Source organism: Gracilinanus agilis, chromosome 3, assembly GCF_016433145.1.
Source record: "Gracilinanus agilis isolate LMUSP501 chromosome 3, AgileGrace, whole genome shotgun sequence".
Taxonomy (NCBI): Eukaryota; Metazoa; Chordata; class Mammalia; order Didelphimorphia; family Didelphidae; genus Gracilinanus; species Gracilinanus agilis.
The window spans coordinates 133,079,885-133,101,422 of NC_058132.1; the positions used below are offsets into that span (position 1 = coordinate 133,079,885).

Sequence of the window (21,538 nt, forward strand, 5' to 3'; positions counted from 1 at the left end):
GATGTGTATAAGAGACAGAGAGAGAGAGAGACAGAGACAGAGACAGAGACAGAGACAGAGACAGAGACAGAGACAGAGAGAGAGGAGAGAGACAGACAGACAGACAGAAAGAGAGAGGAAGACACAGAGAGAGAAACAGAGAAAGATTGTGTATTTTCTCTGTATGAAGGACTATGATAAGTGTTAGGAATATAAATGCAAGCAAAAAGGACATTCTCTACTTTCAAAGAACTTATATTCTAAAGGGGGCAAATAATACAGATAGGATTACTGAAAATTAGTGAGGAGAATACTCATTGGGGAGGTGAGGAGCAATAAGTCAGCCAAAGAGGAGAGAGAGTCCCCAGGCAAAAGTGAAGGTAGAATATAGCTTGAGGTCCTTCCTAAAATACAGTTTCTTCATCTGATTTGATCCAATAGTCCAAAGCACTACACTCCTCCTACAAAGTTACACCTTTTATTGTTTTTAATTGATCCACTAGAGGTGTCTAGTTGTTCATACCCAATTTAAACATTTAATCAATCTTACTTAATAAAGTTATCCGAATTCAGAGAATCTTGTTAGTTACCTTAATTGAGGCTGAAGGTGTGAAACATATTTCTTTCAAAAATATAAAATAAGAATGAAAGGATAATGAGGATACAAACTAGATTAATAATCAGTCAAGTGGAATAAGGAGGGTAAAGCTTTCAGAATGTAATTTCTGTATATTTGAACCAAAAGTTATTGTTCCAATAATGATAGCAAAAAATTTAATTCGATTCCTAGAAGGTACTACTGTCCAAATATCTAAATCTATTCAGAGATGAGTCAAGGAATAACAAGCCCATGTTCATTCCAGTGGTTGTGTGCTTCACTCAGCACCAGAGGATACTCTGGAGCAATGCAGCTCTCTGTGCCTCTCAGAAAGCTGATTACATCTCTCAGCTTGCTTCACCCTTTTTGTGACTGAGAGTGCTGATTTTGCTTTCTAAAGTTTTTAAGTATGTGTAGATTTATCCAATAAGATTTTGGCTCAGCACTCATCTGTTGGAAAACTCCATTCTTTTCTCTTGCTTCATTTCAATGGAGTTTAATTACACATGTATAGTTTTTTAATCATGGCAAAAGAAAAAGAAATGCAACTCAGTATGTATTATAGTTAAGAGAACCTTGGGTTTAGAGTCAGAGAAATCTGGTTTCAAATTTCAACTCTACCACTTACTACTGTGTGACTGTGGGTAGGACATTTCCCCTCTCTGAGCCTTAGTTTCTTCATCTCAATATGAGGAGATTGGATTGGATGACCTCTAATGTGACTTCCAGGTCTAAGTGTGTGATTCTGTCATCTTATTAATACTGTAAGATATTGGTAGCTCTTACAATATCCTTTGTCTCTAGGCAAGCTAAACCCAAGAGCCCAAGTTCAAACTAAGAGTTTAGATTCAGACCTCCTATGTTTTGCTATGGGCAAACTAAAAAGCAGATGGTTCAAAGATGCCATTTCAGGTTATTACCTCAATAAAAACATCCCAGCCCTACACTTTTACCCCTCACTACAGAAAGAAAGGCACTTGTGTGGTCCAAAGCTGGATCTTACCCAGAGACATTTCCCTGATGCTTTTCCTCATTTGCTGCTCTAACATTGGCAGTGAGCTCAAATTCTACCATAACCGTCCCTCCCCTCCCCTAACTATATCTAACTTTTACCTACTAATTGACTGGCCTACATAGTTAAAAAACCTTTATATATATTATCTCATTTGATCTTCAAAATAACTTGTAAGGAAAATAATAGAATTCCTTATTATGAGAGCAACCATTCAAACTCATGGCATGGGTCCACAAAATTAGGATATCCTGAGTTTATAGTACTCTTTGGGTCCACATCCATTAAAACTATTGCTCATCAACACCCACTGATGCGTTCACCTTCAATACTAAGCCAGAGGACAAAATCAGTTCAAAGAAGAAGTATTTATTTTTTTTATTTTTAAACAGATAATGATAATGAGATAATGATAGCCCTGGTACTAAACTCCCAGAACTTTCATGAGGTTCAAATGAGAGAATGTGCGTAAAGTACTTTGAAAATGTGCAAAATATATGAAAATATTTGAAAGTGTGCAAAATATTATTATTATTATAGTTACAGTGGTGGTGATGGTGGTGAAATAACCAGATGTTCAAAGCCAAGACTTTCCTTATTGGTAGAGTTTAATCACTCAATAGTGTAAGTCTGCTTGAGGAGCAAAGTTGGATGAGAAGAGATCTTGATATTTTTGCTTCCAACATCAAGGGAGGAGACATACATGGTTCTAAATTCTCCTCAGAGAGAGAATCCTGAAAGAAGAGAGACTTTGGAAGAAGCAGGCATGTAGAAGAACCAGCACCTTGATCATGCCCCTGTCTACATAGTATTTATCACCTTTGAAGGTTCTCTTCCTACAGAGAATCTGGAACAATTCTGAAGGCAGAAATTTTCTTATATCTCACTTTGGGTCCTATACAGTGCATTAATTATTGCCAGATGCATAATAAGCAGTCAGTAAATAGTGGAAAATTAATTAACCCCTCCCCTCCCAGCTCATCACATGCTCATTTTTCACTCTTAATATTTAATTCCTAAAAACTACCCCTAAGAGTATGTACAGTGTGTATCATTTGTTACCCAGAATTAAAAATACTATGTAAAATACAACCCAAAATAAATGTGAAGAGATGCTTTCAAAAAAATACCTAAAATACTCTCATCTCCTTAGAGAGTTGGAAGAGAACATCTTTGCTTTTCTCACTTCATCTTTCTTCTATTCATTTTATTTGATGTGGTGATTTATATTAAAATGTTTAAGATCATATTTTCTGGGCTACCAGAACTGGTATAGCTGAGGTCTATTTGTGTGTACACACATCTGACAACTGAATGCATACTTGCCCACTTTGCAAATGCAAATTAAAGTCTTGTGCATGCAGAAGTCATGGGCATTTTGAAATGTCAACTATTCGTTATGTAAAATGATATATTTAGCTTTCTCAGATGTCATGATTTTGAAGTTGCAAGACACAACCAAAACCATTCACGGAAATAACTCTCACATGAAGCTTTGGAATGCTCTGGAGTGCATAACATATGTTTAGTTAAAGAGAATTCAGCTGACTAAAACTTATACATATTTTTAAGGAAGAGATGATAATATAAATAGTGTCATAAGATGTGGGACCTGGATCTTGTATTTCTTGCTTTGGCAGAATTTTTGCTGACTTTCATAGGGGTTACATGCTCAAAAAGTAAGGAGGCAAACAGTGAAGCCAAATTGTATGCTCTGTTAGGATGAGAAGATGGCTTTCAGCAAATATAGCCAGAGAAGAGGGATCATTTTGAAACCAAGCCTCATACAATATTCATCTTAGCAATTGCTTTTTGTGGAAAATCAATATTGTTATGATAATAATGCATCCAGAGATATTCCAGTGCTACAAATAAATCATAGTTTTGTATTTTGACCCAAGATAATCAAGCAATTTCTTAGTTTAAAAACAAACAAACAAACAAAAAAGTGTTGCATAGTGCAATGAGGATCTTTGGGGTGTGATTCAATCATGTTCTCTTTCTCCTCCAGAAATTCATTTGATGCAAACTTCACAGTAGAATTAATATTTGCTGATTTCATGTATTCCCTCTGGTTTTCCTTGCTTCTAGATACAACCCAAGGGCTCAGAGTGGTCAGACTCTATGGCCTGTGTCATGAAGAAGTTAGAGCAACTAAATTTAGATATTGAAGAAGCTCTCAGTGCTGGCTCTTCCCCTTCTCATACTCCTTCTTTCAAGAGGCGAAAAGATCAGGTAAGATTTCTTTGATTTTATTAAATGCGATCTGTTCAATTCAAGAAAGATAAGTTAAATAAATGCTATGCATAAGTAGTTACTTCAAAAGGTGTTGGAAATACAACTATGAAAAACAACATAATCCATATCCTCAAGAAGCATATATTCAAATAGATATTGCATAGTAAATGTAGATCACCCCAGAGAGTCAACTTTGATTCAGGTAGAATCTCAGATATTTTGTACTTCTTGGGTGAAAAAGAAGTTGGGAAATGCATATTTATATTTTATAGGAGATGTGGTGAGTGAGAAAACTTCCTAGAATTTCTCAGACAGACCAAGTGACAAGTAAAGTAATGTCTTTCTTTGGGAAACATAACAATTTTGGTAAAATATTTTCAGTACTTTGAAGAAGCTACTTCAGATCCAGAAAGGTTTTGTTCAAAGTTGAATGAATTAACCTTCAAAATATTTATATCATATGTTTTTAAATCTCACCATCTCACCATCCAACTTTTTTTCACTGAAATGCAGCATATTCTCTTTTACAAAGAAGGGAGTTAAGGCAAGGGAAACTCCAGGCCTCAAAGCCAGAACTTTTTAACTTCATCCAGCAAACCTTTGGACAAACCCAGCAGTATGTAATTACATCTAGAGTTGTAAAAAGTCAATAGAGAATAAAAGACTTTGTAAATAGCAATCCAAAAGGTCACTAGATGAAGATTTCATAATAAAAGCAAACATTCGTTAAGTACCTACTGTGTGTAGAATCTCATACCAAATGTGGAGAGGTTCTAGATGCAATCAAAGGTTAGATAAGATATAGTCCCTGTCCTCTGGGGGTAGCTTCAGTCAGCCTAATAGAGGTAAAACAAACACAAAGAGCTTGTTCAAGTGTAGTAAAAATGAAAATAGAAAGGAGATGAGTTTCAGAGATGTCATAGAGACTGAATCAATAGGACCTTTTAATTTATTGAATATGAGGGGGAGATATTAAAAGGAGTTAACATTCCTTCCATCTTCAACCATTTTCTCGCTGGCCCTCATACCTAGAATGTTCTCCCTCCTTGTCTCTACCTTCTAGCTTCTCTGGCTTCCTCCAAGTTTCATCTAAAATCCCACCTTCTACAAGAAGCTTTTCCTGATCCTCTTTAATCTTAGTGTCTTCCCTCTGTTAGTTATTTTCAATTTATCCTGCATAAACCATATTTGTACATAGTCATTTTATGTTTTCTCCTCCATTAGACTGGGAATTCCTTGAGAGCAAGGACTATTTCCCCCCCCTTTCTTGTATCTTCAGAGCTTATCACAGTATCTGGCATATAGTAGGTGTGTTATAAATGCTTGTTCATTTGAATTTGCTGAGCATTTACTATATACAAGGCATGGTGCAATCATCTCAAAATTACAAAAATGGAAGATGACAACATGGACAAAAATAGTGAACTGAAAAGTTAGAAGAGCTATACAGAGAAAAATAATAGGCAATGACATTAAGCGTGAATCTTTGGATTTTGATATTTAGTTCCTATAGGACAATTGAAAATATGTATATAAAGCTCAAAAAAGAAAGTAATCTTGGAAACACATATTTGGGAATCATCTGCTTAGAAATGGTAATTGAAGTTCTTGGATTTGTGAAGATGGGATTAACTCTCCTCTGCCCATTTTTAGATTTAATCACCAGAAGCATATACACCCCACTTATCTTTAAGTGGGGGTAGGTCTGTGATCCACATGTGTGATAGTGGGTGATGAATCAGGATCAACTGACTGCCCCTGGGCAGTCTTAAGCAAAACTTTAGCTGCATTTGGTTCATTTAAAGTGGAAGGAAGGCACAGGAAGTGACAAAAGGAATGGGTTTTAAAAGTGGCAAGAACTTCCTGTGACAAGGTCTTTCACTTTCAACTTGACCCTGGAGGAGCTCCAGCTGGGGACCTCTGACTGCTCTTGAATTTTCCGTTAGAACTACAACTCGAGTGAGTGAAAAATGCGGACTTCCTTTTCCTGGTTTTCCTGGAGGTACTAACCTCTGGAGAGACCTCCTCATCTTGGAGGAGGCTTCATGGCTAAAACCCTTGTTTTTACCTCTGGGTTCCCTTTGCGGGGGCCTCTTAAGCCTTGACTGGTTTGGTTGGACCAGAGTAAATATCTACCCTCTCTGAGTTTCTTACTTGTACTCTTTCTCCTTTTGTAAATAAACTACCATAAAAAGTCATTTGGAATTGAGTCATAATTCCTGGCAACCACACTCTTATAAATTTAGACAAACCCTTTAATATTTTACCCCTTACAGATTGAAGGAAATTACCAAGAGAGAATATATAGAGAAAAGACAAAAATAAAGTAAGATGAGGACTGTTTTTATAGAAATAGTGTAGTGGAAAGTATGATGATCTTGGAGTCAGGAAAGCAGAGTTTATATCCTGACTCTAATACTTATTAGCTGTGTGAGGAAGTAATTTAGCCCAAGCCTCATTCCCCTCCTCTGTACTTGCATTTCCTGCCACACAGGTAGGACAAAGATTTATAAACTTTAAAATACCATGTAAATGTTAATCATAATCATAATTTGCCATAATTTCATGTAGCAAAACAGTACTCAATGATAGAATTTGAGAGTTGGAAAGCACCTCCAGCAGCCATCTGGTTCAACCCACACAATAACATATATGACAAGTGGTAATACAGCTTCTGCTTGAAGATCTCTAAATATGAGAAACCCATCAACTTTTGAGAAAATCTATCTTACTCTGGGGCAATACTAATTGTTAGGAAATGTTTCTTATAGAAGTGACACAGTGGATAGAGGAGTGCCAGGCCTGAAATTAGGAAGATCTGAATTCAAATTCAGCCTCAGACACTTATTAGGGCCATAAAGAACAAGTTAAGCTTTCTTTTCTCCATCTGATATTCTCTTAAAATCCTTGAACACAAATAAATAAATAAAAATACTTGTACATAGCTACCATGTGACTCCTAAGTCTCTTCTTATCCAAGTTAAACATTCACAGTTCCTTTGGTCACTCTTTATATGGCCCAGATGCAAAGCCCTCAAGGATACTGACATCCTTTTTGCCCTTTTTTGGACACTCTCCATATAATCAATGTCCTTAAACTATGAATGAAAATGCTACTCCACATTAGGTCTAAAGAAGACAGAATATATTGGAACTATTATTTCTCTATTCCTAGAAGTTATATCTCTTTTAATGCAGCTCAAGAACACGTTATTTTTTGGCTGCCACATCACACTGCTGACTAATAAATTTACATTCCATTAAAACCCTCAGATATTTTTCAGAATAACCATTGTCTAATTATGCCTTTCCCATTTGTCTTATGAAGTTGATTCTCTTTTAATTACTCATGTGTAAGATTTCATTTATCTCTATTGAATTCCATCTTAATAGATTCAGTCTATGGCTCTATCCCTTCAATATCTTTTTGGATCCTGACTCTATAGTTGTTCAATATTTTAGCTAACCCTTCCAGCTTTTCTCTCTTTTTCCTCCCAATGTAACTTTTTTTTTTAATTTTAAACCCTTAACTTCTGTGTATTGACTTATAGGTGGAAGATTGGTAAGGGTAGGCAATGGGGGTCAAGTGACTTGCCCAGGGTCACACAGCTGGGAAGTGTCTGAGGCTGGATTTGAACCTAGGACCTCCTGTCTCTAGACCTGGCTCTCAATCCACTGAGCTACCCAGCTGCCCACCAATGTAACTTTTAAAAAATATTTTTATTGTCTTTAGTTTCACTTGCCAATCTCAGCTCATTCTGAAATTTAGCACTCCTAACACTATTTTATATAACCATATTATGATCTTATATTTATTCTTTCCTATCCAAGTTAATTGGTAAATATTTACATGTCTTCAGAAAAAAATCCCATTTTTCCTTCCCTTTGGAATTATTTCCCTTTATATCTTTTGTATTTCATTCTTAAGTATTTCTCATCCTACCTAGGCTGACATCCCTTTATAGAAATTGTGGCAAGCAGACAAACTAGTAGGTTATTGCAATAGCATAGGTGTAAGGAAATGAGGGCCTGCACCAGGGCAGTGGGAATAGCAGAGGTAAAAAGGGGGCATAGACAGGAGATGATGTGAAGGTAAAGTCTACAGGTTTTATATGGAGGTTGTGAGAATGTGAAGAGCTAACAATGACATCTAATCTGATCCTGGGAGAGTGGGAGGAGGATGGTGGCCTCAACAGTGATTAGAAAGTTAAGAATTTTGGACTATATTTTGGACATATTAGGTTTAAGATCTATAGGACATCCAGTTCAAGATTAGTTGGAGATGTGAGAATGGAGATCATCAGAGAAGTTAGAAATAGATAAATAAATTTGAGAATCGTCAGTTATAAGATGGTCATTGAATCCACTAGAGTTGATATGATCACTAAATGAAATAGTTTAGAAGGAGAAAAGAAGAAAGCCCAAGACAGAACCTTTTGGGACACCTATGTCCCAGGTGTGATGTGGATAAAGACCAAGCAAATGAAAACTGAGAAAGAATAGATAAGTAGGAGGAGAACCAGGAGAGGAGAGTGTCCTGAAAACCAAGAGACAAGAGAATATGAAGGAGAAGAAGGTGATCAACATTGTCAAAGCCTGCAGAGAGGTCAAGAAGAATGAGGATGGTTAGGAGGCCATTAGATTTGGCAGTTAGATCAAAAGTAACTTTGGAGAAAGGAATTTTAATTGAATGATAAGGTTTAGAGCCAGGCTTGGAAGAACAAGAAGTGGGAGGACAAGTAAAGCCAAATAAAATTCACTTTCCCAATGGAATTCTGGACAAGAGACTTAGAAATGCCAATAAAAGCTATTTTAAATATCTTGGCACTCCCTGACTCCTGCAGGAGTGCATCAGTAGCCTATTGGCTGGTCATCAGTTAACTACATATAGTGAGTGTTTAACGCACGGACAGTCTTAGTTCTTATGCTATGAGCCAAATTATGTCATCTAATAGTAACCAAAGCACTTAGGCTAGATATATATTTTTAAAAACTTCTAAAATGGACAATGTCTTCATATCTCAGTGTACTGAGATTAGTTTATGTGGCCAAAATCATTGTACATTAGTTCAGGAGATACATTATAGCCAGAAGAAGTATTAGCCAAAGTATAAAGCAGCAATTTTACTAACACCATGGGGTTATTGCATCTATAATGACACCCAAAGCTATTGGAAATGGATATATCCAATAAAAGCATGAATAAATAAACATTTTGGAACTACTTAGCTGCATGTAATTAGATTTGAGATCTATGCTCTCTGATTAAAGAGACAAGGAAAAACATATTAAAAGTACCTCTTGTATCAGGCCAAGTTTAAAAATAGAAGAAAGTATATAAAATGTCCATTTCATATTAGTGAAAAAGAATATTTAAATATCAATTTGATCTATTCTTTTTTTGCACCTGACTCTATATTATATAATAAGTAGCACTGTCACATAAGAAGCAACAAAACAGGACTATTTTCAGACTGCAGTGTGGGGAGATATGGGGTATGCAATCAGGAAATATATTTCAGCATTCATCAGAACTAAGGAGAATGCCTGTGGAGCTTGCCAAGATTATGAGAACAATTCATTCAAGACCCAGTTCCTGAACATCAGTTAATACTGCCTGAATGCAGGACTTGGGGTTTTGAAGCAGGGGAATGAATTCCTTTTTAGACACCTGCTAGCAGAGATCTCAGTCCTCCAGCATATCACAGCAAGAACCAGCTACCAAGAAAGGGGCTGCCCCTGGTCCATCCCTTATGGCCATGGCCTTAGCTGCAAGGAAGGAGTAGAAAGATTTCTGGCTAGCTCAGGCTGCCTTAATTTATATACTTTATTCATCCACAGAGAGAAAAATTCAGGAAAAAAACATTGAAAGCTTTAGCAAAACAGAATACTAAATAAGAACAAAGTGAGGATAAGAATGATGATGTTTTGATATTAATATATAAATCTGCCCTGTTCTAGGGAGTCAGATATCTTGTTCCAGATTCTGAACCTTAGATTTGTGAATCTATTTTTAAATTTTTAAGCTAATTATATTTCAGAAAATTGGTTTTATTTTTAATCCTATATTTTTTAACACACATTTAACAACATAATCCTAAAGGGGAGGGGTACATAGATTTCTCTAGATTGCCAAAGAGGTATATGGCACAAAAAAGGTTAAGAATTCCTATTCAGTGCTTCATTATGGCATGGAGGTGGGGGAAATTAACAATTTGAGTTAGGTTTTAGATACCTTATTGAAATAATTGGATGCTTTTCATCTTAAGTTTGGATAATATTTTTGATTCTCTTCTAGAACTCAATCATTCTCCCTGCCACCCTCTAGTTCCTCATTTGTTCTTAGAACAAAGTTGGGAAAAAATAGTATAGATGTTACCACCTATACTTAGGCAGGAAATTTAAGTATTTTTTAAGTCCAGATGAAGATTAACATTAAAAAAATAAATATCATTCAAATATCTACTACATCCATCCATACATCCATCCATCCATCCTCAACCCTACTACTCTAATGCATATAGATGTATATGTACATAGGTATGTATATAAATACTTTGGTTCACAACTGTGATTTAATCGGTATAAGAGCTCCTATCATGGAAATTTCTTCACGTGATGCAGATTAGCTACTTCTCTGTAACTTAAAAGCTCAGATAGTTGTTGGGCCACTGAGAGGTCACGTGTTTTGCCCCATGGTTACACAGCTAATACTGTAAGAGGTTGGACTTGATGAAATCAACTCTGAAACTCACTCCTCCTCAGTCCCCCTGCCCATGGAGTCCTTCCTTCCCCCTAACTGGAAGTGGAGAAAGTTGGAATAAGATTTGAAAAGCAGACTGGAGCCAGCCTATTAGTGGACTTGAATGGCAGACTGAGGAGTTTCTATCTCATCCTAGAAATAATAGGGAGTCACTGAAGATTTTTGATCAGGGGACTGGAAAATTCATAGGATCATAGATTTACAATTAGAAGGGACTTTTGAGGCCACTAAGTCCATACTCTTCATTTTACAGATGAAGAATATGACTCACCAGGAAGATGCAGCTAGTAAGTGTCTAAGGGTACCATTTGAACCCAAATCTTCCTAACTTCCACGTCCACTGTCAATCCAAACAGGTCAAACTGTTTTTGAGGGAGATTATTTTAGCAGCTATGTGGAGGATAGAATTTGAGAGGGGAAAGATTAATGGCAAGAATACCAATTAAGGGATTATTACAGTAGTCAAGATGAGAGTAAGGAGTCCTGAATGAGAGTAGTAGCCTAGTTAGCAGAGATAAAAGGATTGATGCAAAACATTATTTATAAGAAGACTCCACAAGGCATGAATCACAGAATCTCAGAATTGGAAAGGATTGTAGATGTCATCTAATTCAATAGAGACTAAACAAAAATGTCTTCTACAACATAGCTGACAAGCAGTCATCTAACTTTTTCTTGAAGGCCATCAGTGTAAGGGAAACCACTGCCTCCCAAGGGAGCCCATTCTACTTTTGACTAATTAATTTTGAAGTTTTTTTTTCTAGTATCAAATCAGCATTTGCTTCATCAACTTCAACCCATTATTTCTGTTTCTTCACTGAGGGGTCAAGCAGAACAAGTCTATCCCTTCCTTCTTTATGATAGTCATTCAAATGTTTGAAAATAACTGTCACATCCCTAAGTCTTCTTATCTTCAATTCCTTCTATTGATCTTCATATTTTATGACCTCAAGATCCTCTTTCACTATCCTCATTGCCCTCTTCTGAATGTTCTCTGGCTAAACCCAATCCTAAATGTAATATTCCAGATGTGGTCTGACCACCAACATTTTGAACACTAGGCTTCTTTTAATATAATTAAGGATCACATTAGTTTTGGGGAGCTGGCATATCATATTGTTGAATCACCTGTTAGTGAAGTACACTCAAACTCTCTGATCCTTTTCAGACAAGATTCTTTCTAGCAAATCTAATCCCATTTTGTACTTTGAAATTAACGTTTGAATATAACTATACCTCACATTTATCTCTATTAAATTTTATCTTATTAGATCCAGCCCAATATTCCAGCATGTCAAACATCATTTTGGATTCTAATTGTCATTTAGTTGCTTGGTTATCTTTCTCAGCTTTGTGCCATCTGCAAATTTGATGAATATGCCATCTATGACTTAATCCAAATTATAGCATCCTGTAAAGCAATCATAGCAAGTGGCTAGATATGGTGGAGATGGTGGATTAAGGAGTGAAGAGGCAAGTATGGCTAAGATTACAAACTTTGCTTACTTGGAGCGTGATGTTAATCTCAAATGAAATGAGGAAGCTGGGAGGAAAGAAAGATTGAAGGAAGAGGATTAACTTTGTTTGGAACATGTTAAGTTTGAGATGCTTGTGGGGCATCTAAATGTAAGTGTCTGCCAGGAAAGTAGAAAGTTCAGACTATAGTTCAGGAAATAAATTAAAGCTGAATACAATGTTTTGGGACTCATTAGCAAAGAAGTAATAATTTAATCCATGGAAGCAAATGAAATAATTAATAAAGAGTATAGACAAAGAAGAGGACCCAAGAAAGACCAATTCTACCATGCCTAATAAGTGAGAGATGAATGATTAATAAACATGATAACTCTTGGTTCTTGGTTCGTACCACTGGCACTTCTATCTCCATCTATATGGTTGGAAAAGGACTAGTTATAAAGGAAGAAGAAACAGGAAAGAATATGATCTTGGGAGAAAATTAGGGAGAGAATATAATTAGGTTGAGAGGATAGTCAAAGGCCAAAATCTCTAGAAAAAAGCTTGGTATTTTACACAGTTCCTGGCACATAATAGGGACTTAATACATTTTTGATTAATTGCTTTCAGAAGGAAAAATAATGTGTACTAAGAAAATCATAATTAGAAGTTGAGATTAATTGTTGATATGAGTGATGAAAAATTCTGGTAAATTAATGTAATAGAATACAATACAAATGGAATAAAATGGAATGAAATTAAGATTGACAAGTGTAAAAGTGTAAGAAATGTGGAAAGTTCTTTTTAGAATGACGCAAAAGGGGCTAAAACTGCAAATAAAATAGAGTATATACTTTCTACTATAGAAAAAGAAAATTGAATGGAAATGAATGAACACACAAAGAAACACGATGGAGACTTGGATAAAATAAATGAGGAGCTATTATAATACTTTATTTGTTAAAATCAATTTGTTTAAATAATTATGACAAAATTTTATTAATCAAATTTCATTTATACCTTTTGTTATTTAAAACATAGTACTTTTCTGATATTCTGTAATCTATACCTTCCTCTGTGGACCTTTCTCTTATGATATAAGGAAACGGTTAAGGAAAACTGATGGACATATGACAATATTGAACAGCATATGCAACATTCTATATTTATACCCCATTCTGTTTGTTTCTACATACATTAATTTTTCTAAAATAATAAATTTAGGTCTTTTACATTTTTATATACATTTATAATCTGTTCCTTCCAACAACCTTCAACTCCAATTGAACAACTATTTTTGGAGGGAAAAATAGCTTATCATACAGTTTACACATTGGCTACACCAGAAAATGTATGTATCTCATTCCATTTTAAGTTCATCTTATCTTTGATTGACTAGATAGAGTGTTTCTTCCTTACTAGTCTGGATTTGTGGTTTATTATTTCAATGATCAAATCTTTCAGTTATTTTTTCTTAATAATGTTTTTGTCATCATATAACTTGTTATCCTAGTTTTATGCAGTTCACTCTGCATAGTTTCATAAAACCCTTCCCATTTTCATCTGAAATTAGCCATTTCACTATTTCTTAGAACACAACAGTATTCTATTACAGTGATATGCCACAGTTTGTTTAGCTCATCCCCAATAGGAGGACATCTCTTTAGTTTCCAAACTTTGGCTACTTTGCTACACATATTTTTTGCACATGTAGGTACTTTTCTTCTTCCTGTCATCTCTCTGGAGTATTAACCTAATAATAATATCCTGAGATCAACTATTAACACAGTTTAGTAACTTTGAGGCATAGTTCCAAATTAATTCCTGGAATAGGAAGGCCAATTCTCAACTATAATCAGTGTACTCAAAACTTACCAATATATTACTAATGTCCTTACTATAACCTATTGTCCAACATTTGTAATTTTTCTCATTTGTTATCTGTGACTGTCTAACAAGTATGTGATAACATTACAAAATTGCTTTCACTTCTCTAATTAATACCAACATACTTTTTTCATATAGTTTTAAAATTTTATTTTTATTATTATGCAAAACAACTTTCTATATTGGTCATTGTTTTAAGACGACATTAATAGATAACTGAAACCCCAAAATAAAACCATAAATATATTGATGTGAAAGACAACTACAACAGTTCTTTTTCTGGAGGTGGATAGCCTTCCCTGTCATAAATCTTTCAGAATTGTCCCAGATCATTGTATTGCTGAGAGTAACCAAGTTTTCACAGAAGATCATCATATGATGTTGTTATTGTATACAATGTTCTTCCAGTTCTGCTTATTTCACTCTGCATCAGTTCCTGCAGATCTTTCCAGCTTTTTCTGAAATCATCTTGCTTATCATTTCTTAGAGTACAATAGTATTCCATCACCAACATATACTACAATTTGCTCAGCCATTCTCCAATTGATTCTTTGCCACTAAAAAAAGAGCTGCTATAAATATTTTAGTACAAGTAGGTCCTTTCCCCTTTTTTATTATCTCTTTTTTCCCTATTTCTATGAAATAATTATCTGGTAGTTTGGTATGGCAGTGAATAAATAAATTAATTTAATTAGAATTGTCTTTTTTATTTTTTAGCTTGGCCTACCCATGAGCAATTAATATTTTTCCAATTATTTGGATCTGGCTTTATTTGTGTGAAAGGTGTTTTATAATTGCATTCATATAATTCCTGTGTTTGCCTTGGCAAGTAGATTCCCAGATGTTATATAATTTTAGAGTGATTTTAAATGGAATTTCTCTTTCTAACTCATTAAGCTGGACTCTATTGGTATTATATAGAAATGCTAATGATTTAGGTAGATTTATTATGAATCCTGCAACTTTACAACTAGTTTTTTAGTTGATTTTCTAGGATTCTCCAAGGATACCATCATATTATACATAATGCAAAGAGTGATAGTTTAGTTTCCTCATTGCCTACTTATTCCTTCACTTTCTTTTTCTTTACTTATTGCTAAATCTATATTAAATAATGGTGGTAATGGACATCCTTGCTTCATTCCTGACCTTATTGGGAAAGCTTCTAACTTATCCCTATTTCAAATGATACTTACTGAAGGTTTTAGGTAGATAATACTTATTTTAAGGAATGGCCCATTTATTCCTATGCTTTCTAGTGATTTTAATAGTGGTTGTATTTTGCCAAAGCCTTTTCCTGCATCTATTGAGATAATCATGTGATTTCTGTTAGTTTGGTTATTGATATGGTCAATTATGCTGATAGTTTCCCTAATATTAAACCAGCCCTGCATTTCTGGTATAAATCCCAGCTATTCATAGTGAATGTTCCTTGTGATATATTGCTGTGGTCTCTTTCCTAGTCTCTTATTTAAAATTTTTGCATCTATATTCGTTAATTAAATTGGCTTCTAATTTTCTTTCTCTGTTTTTGCTCTTCCTGGCTTAAGTAACAGTACTGTATTTGTTTTATAAAAAGAATTTGCTAGGTAGGATTCCTTCTCTGACTATTTCCCAAAATAGTTTATGTAGTATTGGGATTATTATCCCAATTCTTTAAATGTTTTTTCTTTAGATATTTGATAGAATTCACTTGTGAATACATCTGGTCCTGGAGATTTTTTAGGGAATTCATTGATGGCTTATTCAATTTCTTTTTGTGTTGTGGGATTATTTAAAGATTATATTTCCTCTCTGTTAATCTGGGCAATTTGTATTTTTGTAAATACTCATCTATTTGACTTAGATTGTCAGATTACTTGGCATATAATTGGCCAAAATAGCTCCTAATGATTGCTTTAATTTCTACTTTATTGGTGGTGAGTTTCATTTTTCATTTTTGAAATTGATTATTTTATTTTCTTCTTTCCTTTTTTTAAATCAAATTAACCAATGTTCTATTTTATTTTGTTTTTTTCTCATAAAACAAATTCCTAGTCTTATTTGTTAATTCAGTGGTTCTCTTACTTTCAATTTTATTAATTTCTCCTTCAATTTTTAAGCTTTCCAATTTAATCTTTATTGAGTATTTGAATTTTTTCCTTTTCTAATTTTTTGTTGCATACCCAATTCATTGATATGAATTTTTCTATTTTATTGTTATAAGTGTTTAGAAATATAAAATTTCCCCATACTACTTCTTTGACTGTATCTTGTAAATTTTGATGTGTTGTCTCCTCATTATCATTCTCATTAATATAATTATTGTTTCTATAATTTGTTCTTTGGCCCCTCCCTTTTTTAGCATTAGATTATTTAGTTTCCAATTACTTTTTTGAATTTTTCTTTCCATGGGGCTTTATTGATTATAATTTTTATTGTATTATGATCTGAAAATGCTGTATTTATTATTTCTACTTTTCTGCATTTGGTTGTGAAGTTTTATGCCTGAATACATGGTCAATTTTTGTGTAGGAGTCACGTACTGCTGAAAAAAAAAGTATACTCCTTTGTATTCCCATTCAGTTTTTTGCAGAGATCTATTAACTCTAACTTTTCTAAGATTTCATTCACGTCCTTTACTTCTTATTTATTTTTTGGTTTGATTTATCTAGATATGAAAGGGGGAAGTTGAGGTTCCCCACTAGTATAGTTTTACTTTCTATTTCTTCCTGAAGTTCATTTAATTTTCTCCTTTAAAAATTGAGAGGCTATTCCATTTGGTGCATATATGTTTAGTATTGATATTACTTCATTGTTATTTATCTTTTAGTAAGATGTAATTTCCTTCCTAATCTCTTTTAATAAGATCTATTTTTGTATTAACTTTGAGATCATGATCACTTCTCCTGTTTTTTTTTATTTCAGATAATGCACAGTAAATTCTGTTCCAGCCTCTTACCTTTACTCTGTGTGTTTGTTCACCTGCCTCAAATATGTTTCTTTTAATAACATATGATAGGATTCTGGTGTCTAATGTACTCTTCTATCTGCTTCCATTTCATGGGTGAGTTCATTCCACTCACATTCATAGTTATAATTACCAACTATGTTTTTCCCTCCATCTTATTTTCCCCTTTTGATCCTATTCTTTTTTTCCATTCACTTTGTCCCTCCTCACTGATGTTTTGCTTTTTATCACCCTCTTACTTCCTAGTTACTCACCTCAGCAACCCAGTCACTCTCTGCCAAGTTGTTTCTTTTCCAAGTTGTTCTCTTCATGAAAGTTGCTTTACTCTACCTTCATGTTGGTTCTTTCACTCAGTGTTTGTGGTATGATTTTAAGATTGGTTGGAGAGGATTCTCATGGTGGTTTTGAACTATCCCTGCCATCTTAGCTTTGACTCATTTGGTTTTTGATCACTTGGATTTCTTACTTTGAAAACTTCTGGTTCATATCATTTATTCATTGGGGAATATTTTAACTGCATTTGATAATACTTCATAAATAAATAGACTCCCTTTTTATCCCCAGTTTTTTGCTACTACAAAAAAAAAGTGTTGCTATGAATATTTTGATTCTTATAGGCCCTTCTTTCTTTTCTTTAACTTCCTTAAAGTATATGCCTTGTGGTCACTGAAGCAGAGTATGAATAATTTGATGACTTTTCTTGCAGAATTCCAAATTGTTTTCCAGAATAATTGGGCCAATTCATAGCCTCAGCTATATTGATGTATATTCATCTTCCTTTAGCATTTCCAATGTTAACAAAGAAAGTACCAGTTGAACAAAGTGTTACACTAACTAGAACAGAAAAATTTCAATTGATGGCCTTACAGTGACTGTGAGGGTGAGGAAGCCTTATGGTAGAGGAAGACATGAATAATATTCATGGAAGGTTGTACCTTTTTATTATCCCTGGTATCCTGAAGCATTAGGGTAAAGGCAATTCTTTTCTCCTCAATGGGGGTAAGCTTTGACATTCTGTTTATATTTTTCCTTTTCTACCTCTTACTTTCACTTCCTGATTTTCTGAGTTTAGTCCTGAAAATTCTACTAAGTGAAGGAAGGGGCTTCGAGTACTGATAGACCCCTGAAGAAGGGGCTGCTTTCATGGAAACACAGTAGAAAGAATCTGTAGGTCCAGTTCGTTCACTCAAGATGAATTTATTAATGCCTACTTATATACCAGTAATTGTGCTTTTCCAGGATAACAAAGGAGAAGTCTTTATTAATCACTGAATCTCAATAGAAAAAAAAATTCACTCCCACTAAGCTTTATGGAAGATATAGAAAGCAGGTGTATCCCAAAGATGAAATGGTCACTTTCTCCCAAGGTTCTCATTTTTTCTTTTTTAGCAGCCACTCCCTTCTATTAAATTATAATGAGATTCAAAAGAGAAGTTCATGCTATCATTTCTCCTACTTTTTGAAAAATGAATTTATCATTAAGATAACTCAAGAATTTATTAGAAGCTTTTTAGCTTTGGAGAAAGCTCCTCTGGGTGTCTGTAGATTTTAGTTCCTCCATTACTACTAACTCCTGCCCTTAAATCTCATTATAATCTGTTTCAGATTCATTATATCTTTGCTCCTTCTGGCTAGACTATCAGTAGTAGACTCAAAGCACAATATGGCTTCTCTCATTCCATTTGTTCTTACCCAAATACTCTTCTCTACACTTTCCCAGTGTTCTGCACTTGTTCCTTATGCATGGATGTTCTTGTTATGTAATGTTACTCTGCCACCCCTTTAATTTGTTCTTTTTAAATAAGGTATGCCCTTCCATAGATATTATGTTCAAGTCATAAACCATACACTTTCCATTATTTCTTCCCATTAAAATATTACCTAGAATTTTACATTTTATATGTTTATTGAGGCCATTAATTTTATTATTGCCTCTAATTTCGAAGAATATAGTAATGAAGATGAAAAATGATTTTTTAGCCAATGAATTAGATGAAAATATAAATATTATCTTTATCAAATATGGATGATCTAAACCTGGGAGATATAGCTATCATGTATGACAGAGTCAGAATTCAAAACATTTTAACAGGCAGAATTAACAAAGATGAAATTTAATAGAGATAAACATAAAATCCCATATTTAAAAAAAATTCAACTTCCCAAGTACATATTGTAATGGGCAACTGCTGGGAAATGCCCTAGCCTCAAGTACTGAGGCAACATAAATGACTTAGTCTAAATAAAGAAAGTTTGCGGAATTTATAAGGCTAGAATTGTCATATACAGGGTAAGAATACATGTGGGGAGATGTGTTTCTATATCTGTTTCTGGTTCAGTTGAGTTGAGGGCCAAGATCTTCTCTTGTACCACTTTTTCTCTGAAGAGTGGAAAGTCTGAGAAGGTGAAAAATTTCCTCAATAGATATTTTTAATGGGGTCTAAAGGATATCAGGGACAACCTCACTAGTGCAAAAACTTCCATTAGGAATGAGATAAAGAAATCTTTCTGTGGTCTTTGCCTTTGGCAGGAGCTATAGGTCAGCAGCTACCCCTATAAGTGCCAAATAGCTTTTAATCTTCTCTACTGTACAGCCTAGGGACTTTCCATCTTGAACATTTCTGCAAAATCAACTGGCCATTGATATGCTTACAGCCTCATTGGGAGGTGCATGTGCCTTTATTAATCAGTCTTGTTGGTCTTACCTAAAATTGATCTGGAGACATTGTGACAAATATCCATGAGCTTCCAAGGATTTTAAATGTTACACACCAAGTTGTTGTAGAGACTCATATGACTTCTGATGGTAACTGGTAGAAACTCTCATGGCTGCAGGGAATTGGTTTGTTTGCTCCTATCATCAAATGACTCTTATAATTTTGGAAATTGTGGTACTTTTTGGAATCTGTATTAGCCGTTCTACTGCTATTGATAACAAGCTTTTACTTGGTGAAAAAATAATATATACTCACACCATGGAACATGACGAACTTGGAAAGGAAATAGAGCTTGCTTTTGAGTGAGAAATCCTTTTGTTATGCCTCTGTTTGACTGATCCATTGTCAAATGGGGTAGGCAATATAAATTTCTGGGTTTTTTCCTCTATTCTTGTTTTTCTCTATATTTCCAAAAGGAAATTTGATTTTTTTTCTTCTTGCTTTTTTCTTTTTACTAGAGCTTATGGAATCAGTACTAATGTTTTGATTTTGAAGGATAAGTTTACAATATCTATTAGTCCTAATAGCAGTGCATACCCAAAAGCTTTAGACCAGTGATGGGCAAATTACGGCCCATGGACCAGATGCAGGAAGGCGTCAGGGAGGAGGGACCTGAAGGTTCTATTCAGCTGCTGATGAGTAGAATACAATGTTCTGAGATATATATATATATATATATATATGTATATATATATATGATACAATAAAATGAACCTTCAAAAGAGTTGCCTTAGAAACAGACCGACAGACAAGCATTTCCTTTCCTTTGGCCCCCTCTCTAAAAAGTTTGCCCATCACTGGTTTAGACTATGGAAACCTGCCATTGACTGTTAAGTATTATGGGACTTTAATATTTGTGTCTGATTTCAGAAGAAAGGATTACTAAGGAGCTGCTGCACAGTACAAAGAAGCACATGGTCTAGGAGACCAACAATCCCTGTGGAAGCGATGAGGATCTATACCAAGACAGAGGACTTGTTTTGAGGTTCGAGGAGGCAACCATCTGGCAAATCCAGAGGTTGGCCTTCCCCATGCCAAGTTTCTACAAATACTTTTGCTTGGCTTTCATTTTGGTTTCCCTCTCCCTGAGATTGAAAGTAAATTCATACCAGGGAATCATACTTCCCTTTTACCTCAGACTTTTGTCCCCTTTTCTTTTATAACCTGGCAATTTTCTGTAGTCCTGGCTACCGATGAGTAAGTGCAATATTGTTGCAATTTTGGGGCATATTTGTAGAACATAAGCTACTTTAATTGGGTCTTGCTGGTGATTCAAGAACCTGTTATGGTTTTATTTTTACTCATAATTTTATACACATAGGACTTTGACATATATGTATTTTAATCCAGAATTTAATTTTTTCTTCTCTTCTATTTTTTTCTTTTTTGGATTTTTGATTTTCTTTTGAATTGACTCATATACCTCATAGCTCGGCCATGCATCCTGGGGTAATTCTGGTATTGATCAACACCCTCCTAAGAGGGATTATATAATTATTCTAAAATCCAAGGTTTAAGATCTTTTAAAGCAATTTTAGGAAATGAAAATCCCAACACCTCTAATCAAGAAAGTGGATCTTCTGGAGAAGATGCCATAAGGATGCCTAAAGAAATCATACTACATCAAAAGATCCAAAGTTAGCTTTGGGATATAATAAACTGAACTGAAGGGGGTTGAACCTATCATTTATTCTGAATATAAACTCCTATGCAAAATGGGAGTGCCCCCAATTGGCTTTTTATCAATGAGTCTATCAATCATTTTTTGTTTTTTTTTCTCCTTTTTCTCTCTTTTCCTCTTATCGCCCAAAATTGTTATAATTCCCTCTATGTAAAGTGCAATACTTTTATACCTCTAGTAAGAGAATCTTTAGATATGTAAGCTACATATGTGGAATGCTTCATTGGGGAGACCTGACATATTAATCTAGAAACCCCA

At 34.5% G+C, this 21,538-nt stretch overlaps 1 protein-coding gene across 1 annotated transcript in view; it reads left to right on the forward strand.

The window, feature by feature from the left end:
- Positions 1 to 21,538, forward strand: part of STARD13 (StAR related lipid transfer domain containing 13) — a 603,909-nt gene that overhangs the window by 89,842 nt on the left and 492,529 nt on the right. The window contains exon 2 of the mRNA XM_044668262.1: positions 3,681 to 3,824. Within this exon, the coding sequence (XP_044524197.1) occupies positions 3,681 to 3,824 (144 nt within the window). The remainder of the gene's footprint in view (positions 1 to 3,680; positions 3,825 to 21,538) is intronic.